Source organism: Plasmodium reichenowi, chromosome 12, assembly GCF_001601855.1.
Source record: "Plasmodium reichenowi strain SY57 chromosome 12, whole genome shotgun sequence".
NCBI lineage: Eukaryota > Apicomplexa > Aconoidasida > Haemosporida > Plasmodiidae > Plasmodium > Plasmodium reichenowi.
In genome coordinates, this window is record NC_033657.1 from 758,198 (window position 1) to 767,680 (window position 9,483).

Here is a 9,483-nt window from a genome sequence, read left to right on the forward strand (position 1 = left end):
CTTAAAAAAAAAAAAATATATATATATATAATGTTAACATATTTGTTCTTTCATTTTTTTCCCTTGATCATTTTTTATGTAATTCATTTCTCAAAATTGTTTTTTTATTATTTTATTTTGTTATATATATATATACTTATATATTTATATTTGTGTGTATAATTTATATAGGTCACACTATAAACATGAAAGGAGAAAAAATGTTATTTTAATAAAACATAAAATAGAAATATATAAATAATAATACATTTATGATGTTATGTTACATTTTTTCTTCAATTCTTGACATATATATGGTATCATATATTAACCCTTTTCATATGAAGTATTGTCAAAGTAAAATAATAGTGTATTAGTAATTTAAATGTTTAATTCTTATTTTATTTTTTATTATCTTTATAATTTTTATATCATCATATTAAATATATATATATATATATATATATATATATATCTTACATATTAACTTTACCATCATATATGGGTAGTATACATACACACTGTATATTTAGGAATGTTATTAAGAATTATAGTGTTTTGTTATACATTAATAACACATTTAATATTCCTAAAATATATAAAATTAATAATAAACAATAAATAAAAATAAAATGTGTAAAATTATGTAAATAATATATTACAAATAAATTTCATAATAAGGTTTTTTTCTAATAAATCTATTTCTTTCGAAAAAAAAAAATAAATAAATAAAAAAATAAAATATAAAAAATAAAATATACATATTGATAAGTTATAAATATATATTCAACGTCAAAATAATAATGAATAATTCTATTAATTTAATTTAATTTAATTTTTTTTTTTTTTTTTTTTTTTTTTTTCATTGTTGTACATTGAAACTTCATTTTTGCAGCGTCATTTATGCTATATAAAATAAAATTAATAAATAATAATATAAAAATAAAATCCATATTAATATATAATTAGATCCTATACCTATATAAATATATATATATATATATATATTTATATATCATTTTTTTAAAACACACATAATAATAGAAATAACACATATACATGAAAAAATTAAAATAACTCTTTCCATTTTTTTTTTATATAGTTAAATATATATATTTATATATTATAATTGATAGGGTTTAAATATTTAATTTATTAAACAAAATTTCCATAGTCACAAAAAAAAAAAAAAAATAATAATAATATATAAATATATATTTATATATATATTCATGTATATGATAAAATATTGCTGAGAAGAAAATGTAAAGTCATGATATGGAACAATATTAAAAATTTCATCCAAAGTAAGAATGATATTATATTATATAGGACGAAGCCCTTATATGATATGAATATAAGATATATGAAAAATAAGAGAAGAGGGCTAAAAGAGCAACCAAGAAAGAAGCCGCTGGATATTGAAAAGAAAATAAGGAATCCTTATAAATATGAAGAAGGAATGCATTTTGATAATTTAAGTAAAGGTGAATTATATTTACCTGAATCGTGTAAAGGGAAAAAGCTAGCGATGTTATGTAATCGTTTATATTATTTTAATATAAATGATGAAGAATTATTAGAACGATATGCTGAAAGAGCAAGTGTCATTGCTAATAGTATGAGTACAAAAGAAATGTCGTTAATATTAAATACAATGAGGAAATTTAATTATCGAAATGAAAAATTATTGGAAACATTTTCTAAACATATACCAAGTAAATTACATAAAGGGGTACCCCAGGATATCTCCTTAATATTAAATGCATATTCTCATTTTAATTATAAGGATAAAAATTTAATCAATAGGATATGTGAAGAAATACCACATAAGATTCCACATTTCGAACCAAGTCATATATCTAGTGTAATAAGTGCTTTTTATAAACTACAAATAAGAGACCAAATAATTATTGATGACCTGATAGATGAAATAATAGAAAGGATTGATGAATTTGACCCGAAGTCCTTAACAAATATAATAAATTCATTTTCTAAATTAAATTATAAAAATGATAATAAATATATTTTATGGAAAAAATGTATCCAAGCCGTAAAAAAATTGGACAAAGAGTTTAATTTCTTAGAGATAGTTTTAATAACTAATGCTTTATGTAAAGAGCATATTATAAAAATAAAAAATAAAGATAATGAATATTTACATATAGATAAATATAATAATAATAATAATAATATATATACACATTTATGTGAAGTTATAAAATATAAGATATATGAAGAAAAGTGCTTGAATGTTCATACCAATGCATTTTTGTTATGTACTGTTGCACATTCTTTATCCAAAGTTAAATATTATGAAAAAGATTTATTTCATTTTATTATTGAATATTTTTCACATGAAAATAATTACATTTCTTTAGATAATCAACATTTCTCACAATTAATATATTCTTCTTATATTTTCAATATTGATAAACCAGAATTTATAAATATGTTTATTAAAGTAATATCCAATCGAATAGAAACTAAACAACTAAATGAACAGGCATTATCAACTATATGTTATTCTTTTGCTAAATTAAAAATTAGGAATATACCATTCTTTATACTTTTATCATCTTATATTATTAAACAAAAAATACAATTATCTACACAAAGTTTAAGTCTTATTTGTTATAGCTATTCCAAATTACTTATAAAATCAGAAATGTTATTTTATATTTTGTCAGTACAAATTTTTCAAAATATGAATATGTTTACAAAACAAGGGTTATCTATAATATTAAGTTCTTATGCTAACTTAAAAATATTTAATGTTAAAATGTTTTCTCTTATTAATAAATATATGAATCTTTATCTACCAAATTTTACAAAGAATGAATGTTTATTAATTTGCTCACATTATGATCATGTTCTAAAAAAATTAAATGATCCAGTTGACACAAATAATGATGATACAACTGAGTTGGTAAACAAAACATCTAAAACTAAAAAAGAATTAAACGATTTTGTTAAATCATTAAAGGAAAAAATTTCTAAACTAGAAGATGATGACAACATAAAAAATTATAATAATAAAAATAAAATTATTAATAATGAAGAACAACATGCTGATCATTTTGATGATGAAAATATATTTTCAATATTTAAACAAAACGATATATTAAATGATCAATATGAAGATGATGATGATGATAATAATAATAATAATAATAATCATAATAATCATACAATTTTTAATATACCAAATCCAAATTATACATCAAATACATCTGATGGATTTATAATAAATGAGGATATAAAGAAAAAAGAAGATACTTTAAAATTGTATCAAAAGATATTTCTTAATCATAAAAATGTAAATAGTAATATATTACAAAATGTATCATTAAATAACGAAATATTTAGTCAACAGCTTTCATCACTAATAGACAAGCAAAAAGAAGCCAATGAAGATATGAATAACTATCAAGTGTTTCAAAATAATCCAAAAGATGAAATAAATGAAAAAACAGAAAGCACATCAAATATATCAGATGTATCAACATTATCAAATATATCACATACATTAGACACTTCAAATAATACACAATTATTTAATCATTTAAAAACTTCATCAAATCAAATTTATAATAATAATTATAAAACCAAAAGCCTAATAGACCTTATGACCTCAAACAAACCACCAATCATAAATTCTGAAAAAGAAAATTTAATAAAATCAGCTCAACAAATGGAGACAGAATTTATAAGAGATTATGTAAATCAACAAAAAGATTCTCATCATAATAGTACAATCGGAAGAAATCATGAAAAAAGGAAAAAAAAAATAAATAAAATAAAAAACTTATTGTCCAAAAATCATCAAACTGTAAATGATCTTAATAATCTAAAGAAAAAATGGAATGAAATATATAAAAAATAAAGGATTATGAAAACAAAGAAAAATACAAAAATAAAAAAAAAAAGAATAAATACATGGATAAACCTTTTTTAAATAAATAAAAAGATTTATCACCATTTAAATGAATACATATACATATATAATAATATTTGTGTGATCCATTGTCATTCATCATATCATATTTCTGTACTCTATTGTTATTCCAAAATGTTTCATTGTTAAAATGAATATAAAAAATATATATGTATTTAAATATATACTTATATATATATATATATCCCTTCTTTTAACTTATCAAAAAGTTTGTATATATGAAAAAAATTATATTTCCTTTATCCAAATAAAAAAAAAAAAAAAAAAAAAGGATAATTTTATAAAAATGAAAATAAATATAACTTACCATATTTTTTTTAGTTATGAAAAAAAAAAAAAAAATTAACAAAAATCATATATTTCATTTATAAAATATCTTTTTTGTATAACATCTTTTTTAAATGCAAAATGAAAAGAATTTTATGCTCCATCTAGGGTTTGAACAAAAAAAAAAAAAATAATAAAATAAAATAAATAAATAAAATAAATTAGGAAACATGAATTAATAAAGGAATATCAAAACCTACTTAGCATACACACGCATATATAAGTTTATTGGATAGCGGGTTATATATGAACTTTAATTTTTTTTTTAATTTTTTTAATTTTTTCTTTTGAACTTCATTATATGTTTAAAAATATTTTGTATTAACTTGTTATATTTATATATATATATATATATATATATATATATATATACATATATGTATATGCAATTTTTAAATGTGTTCCCATAATTTCAAACATTTCATGGATTTTATTTCATTTTATTATTCCTACATATTATTGTAATTATTTGTTATATGAATTAATACACATATACATGGTGAACAAATTAAACATATCGATATAATAGATTTAATGTTTTAAAATATACATATTATTATTTATATAAAATATACTTTTTCTGGTAAAAAGATATAGTATATATATATATATATATATATATATATATTTTATATATTATTTTTGTAAGATAATGTATTCTAAGAGATTTTCTAAGAACACGTATTACTTACCATACAAATCCAAATGCTTAAGTAACGTAAATGGGAGTTTATTAAAAGAACCATATAATTTACATTACTTTTTATTAGGTACTAATAACCCTAGTTGTGAAAATGAAATACATTTAATTGAATACAATGATCAGTTTTTATCTGTGAGAAATATTGAAACATATCACTATGAGGGAGAATCAGAACATTTGATATGTTTAGATATGTATGAGAATGAAGACCAAAAAAAAAAAATAATTCTTTGTACGGCAGGATATGAAAAATGTAATGAACCAAAGATGAACAATAATGATATGAATTATAATGAATGTAATGAATATGATTACAGGAATGATGTGTGTTCATTGTGGATGGGGGACATAGATAATTTAGATGATAATAATAATAATAATTATGATGATAATAATGATGATGATAATAATGATGATGATAATAATGATGATGATAATAATGATGATGATAATAATGATGATGATAATAATAATAATAATTATGATGATACTACTAATAATAATAATAATGATACCACTACTACTACTACTAATAATAATAATAATAATAATAATCATATCGATAAACAGACTAATTTTAAGAACCAAAAAAATCATTCAAAAAAAAAAAAAAAAAAATTAACAAAAGTATTGGAATTGAATAAAGGTAATAATGAAAGTTTTAAATACATTAAAAAAATAGTGGTAAATGATTTTAACAAGGAATACAACAAAATATGCATTATAGATAAAAATAATTATAGTATATTTAATAGATCTAAAAATGATATAAATTTCATGGTTTCAAAAAATGTTAATTATGAATTAGTAGATGGAATATTTGATCCACACCATGAAAATATTTTAACGGTTATGAGTAATATAAAAATATATGGATATGATATAAGAAGTAACATGAATATTTTTTCAACTTATACTAATCATAAAGCAGATTTATCATCAATTGATTTTAATTCAAATATACCTAATGTACTTTTAACATCATCTAATGATGGATATATAAAATTATGGGATTTAAGATTTTTAAACGATTCTTTTTTTACAACTAATATACATTCTCATTGGATTACTTCTATACATTTTAATCATTTTCATGATGAATTATTATTATCAACAAGTACTGATCATTTGTTGAAATTACATAAAATATCTTTCCCAACTTCTAATTTTCAAAATGATAATGTTAATTACGAATTAGTAAAAACATATACTGATCATGAAGATTCAGTATATAAAGGATGTTGGAGCAAAACGGATGCTTGGGTTTTTTCATCTCTATCATATGATGGAAAATGTGTTGTACACGGCGTGCCAACTGATCAAAAATATAAAATACTCTTATAACAAAGGAACCAAAAAAAAAATTAATATAATATATATATATATATATATATATATATATATTTATTTATTTATATTATATATATTTTATTTTCTCCTCTAATTCAGGATATTTTCTTATTAATCTTATAAATAATACACAGAACAGTTATGTATATAATATAATATATATATATGTATTTTTTCATATATATCATAATTTAATTTTTGAATATTCATATATACTTTATATATCACCTTAAAATTTCAACATTTTACATAAATGTATAAATATATATATATATATATATATATAATATTTTCAATTTTTTATAGGTAAATCTAAGTATATAATAGAAAAAAATTATAATAAATAATATATTATATATATATATATACATATAATATACCATATACATATATTTATGCTTGTATCTATTTTTCCTAATTAATATTATACATTTTACTTTTGATAATAAAATGTAATATGTGATTTTTAAAATGTACATTTGAAATAATTATATAAAATAAATAATTAATGAATTACTTTTTTTTTTTAAATAATAAATGGATAATATTTTTATAAATATTATATATATGTATATTTATTATTTTATTTTATTTTGTTGTGACCTTATAATTTTAATGTTTGTGAGAATTAAAAAACTGATTCTTTCCTTTTCAATATATTTAATAATTTGCTCATGTGTAATGAATAATAAATGGTTCCTTTTTTGTAGGAGAATTATATTACAGCCTAATTATAATTTATGTTTTTTATCTTATAATACTTATCGTATTCCTGATACATATAATAATTATTATAATGTTATTAAAAAAGAAAAAAAGAAGAAAAGAAAGAACTTTTCTTTTTTCTCTAAAGGATGTTACAATAGTTGCAGCAAAGTACAAAAGTTGTATGGGGAAAACGAAGAAACGACTTATGGATACACAAAATATGATAAAAAGGATGAGACATATATAAATATATTAGAACGTAAAGCTGATGAAATAAAGAATTCTAAGAATTGTTTTAATAATAAAATAAAAACGAATAAAAATGAATATGCTCATAAATTACAACCACTTGATTATACTACATTACATTTATTGTCAATAGAATTGAATACCCTGTTGTCAGATTCAATTGTTGAACATATTACACAAGCAGATGATAAGACTATAGTATTACATCTAACAAAAAGAGATAAAGAATATTATCTGTATATATGCTATGATAATGAAAACCCAGTCATCTCTTTAGGGTTAAAAATAAAAAAATTATTTAATAGATTTATTGAAGATGACTATGCACAAAAATTAAATCCCGTTATTAAATATTCTATTATATCGAATGTATATATGAAAAAACGTTTTGTTAAAATATTATGTATTGATTTAATATTAAAAAGGAAAAGTCAAGAAGATTTAGATATAGAAGATATATTAAATAATCAGTATAGCTCTAGGAAAGTTACTTTATTATTTGACCTACATAATAATTCTTGTATATCATTTCTTATTAATAAAAGTACTAATGAAATTTTAATTTCGCCACACAATTATGTAACAGAAAAAACAATTGATAAATCATATAAAGAAGGACATAAATATATATTCCCACAAAATAATGAATGTAAATTAATACCAGATCATTATGAATTCTTTTCCACATTTTTAAATCTATTTAAATCTAGAAAAGAACAAAACTTTATTTCATCCTTAATGGACATATATGAAGGGGTAAGTTATAATTTGTTATTAAAATTTTATGATTATTTAAATATACCTACTCATATCAAATTTGAAGAAATGGACAAGGGTACCTTGTTGGATTTCTTTAATAAAGCTTATATTAAGTGGTTGCGTTTTTTAAATTTAAAAGAAAAGACGGATGAACTTATATTTTACCCACACTATGATTATAAATTAAATATACCTTCTGTTCTTAATTTTGTAAAATCAAAAAAAAAAAAAAATTACACTATTATTAATAATATCCCACAAGTGCAGTTTAATTCTGTGAAAGAGGGTCACCAAGACGATAAAAATGAAGATGATGATTATAATGATAGTAATATTATTAAGAGTGATAGTAATATTAATAAGAGTGGTAATAATAATATTAATAGGAGTGATAATTATAACAGTTCAGATTATACCAACATGCATGACCAACAAGAACAATATAATAAGAGTAATCATAATATTACAAAAAATAATATTGATACCAATCAAATAATAAAGGATACACTTAAAGAAAATGATAAAAAAAATATAAAATTATCAGATAACGAAAATAAACATATTCATTTCGAAACAACAATAGAATTAGTATACTATTATTATTGTAATTATTTCTCTGTAAATGAATTTTATACTACCTTAAAATATTGTAAAGATTTTTTAAAGAAAAAGTTACCACAATATGAAGATATGCTTTTACAATATAAAAACGACAGAGAAATATGTGAAAAGGCTTATTTATTACACGAAAATATTAATAACTTAACTGTGTTTAATCATACAATTTCAAAAATGAATGACTGGTTAGATAAAAAAACTTATGATGCTTTAAAAATAATTGAAAATGAGTTAAGATATAATTCATTAGAAGATAATCGAAAAAAATTTGTGAAAAAAAAAGAAGAAGATAAAAAAAAAGAAGAAACATTAATGAAAAAAATTATAAATACCCAACCAAATACAATAAGAACACCTCAAAATATCTATAAAGGTTCCTTATTAATTAAAATTAACGAAACAGATTTATCCTCTCCTTTTCTAATCATAGGAAAAAATAGTAAACAAAATGAAAAAATCTCAACACAAATTCTAATGTTTAATGATTTATGGTTTCATGTTCATGAATATCCAGGAGGTCATGTTATACTAAGAAATAAAAAAATTAAAGATAAAATAATTACAGCAGATACAAACTTATCTGATATAACTATTGATGAAGATATTAAATATGCTGCAAATATGGCTGCATATTTCTCTAAAGCCAGAAAAATGGAAAAAACGCTCGTCTGCTTTACTTTAGGAAAATACGTATTAAAAGACAATACCTTGAATGAAGGGGCAGTGGAGGTATTAAAATATAAATTAATATACGGAAGGTAGGGAAAAAAAAAGAAAAAAAAAAAAAAAAAAAAATACTTTAATATATTATAATATATTATAATTTTTCATG

At 19.6% G+C, this 9,483-nt stretch overlaps 3 protein-coding genes across 3 annotated transcripts in view; all 3 read left to right on the forward strand.

Moving 5' to 3' along the window:
* Nucleotides 1-1,345: 1,345 nt before the first annotated feature.
* On the forward strand, nt 1,346-3,865 carry PRSY57_1220800 (hypothetical protein; the record flags this gene model as incomplete). The annotated part of the gene is made up of 1 exon (XM_012908630.2): nt 1,346-3,865. The coding sequence occupies one exon, from the start codon at nt 1,346-1,348 to the stop codon at nt 3,863-3,865; it is 2,520 nt and encodes an 839-aa protein (XP_012764084.2).
* A 1,051-nt stretch (nt 3,866-4,916) lies between these two features.
* PRSY57_1220900 (hypothetical protein) lies at nt 4,917-6,311 on the forward strand (the record flags this gene model as incomplete). The annotated part of the gene is made up of 1 exon (XM_012908631.2): nt 4,917-6,311. One exon carries the CDS (start codon nt 4,917-4,919, stop codon nt 6,309-6,311), a length of 1,395 nt encoding a protein of 464 aa, XP_012764085.2.
* Nucleotides 6,312-6,854: 543 nt separating this feature from the next.
* Nucleotides 6,855-9,483, forward strand: part of PRSY57_1221000 (FbpA domain protein, putative) — a gene marked incomplete at both ends in the record, with an annotated part of 3,258 nt that continues 629 nt past the window's right edge. Inside the window, one exon of the mRNA XM_020115059.1 lies at nt 6,855-9,409. Coding sequence (XP_019970212.1) covers nt 6,855-9,409 — 2,555 coding nt within the window.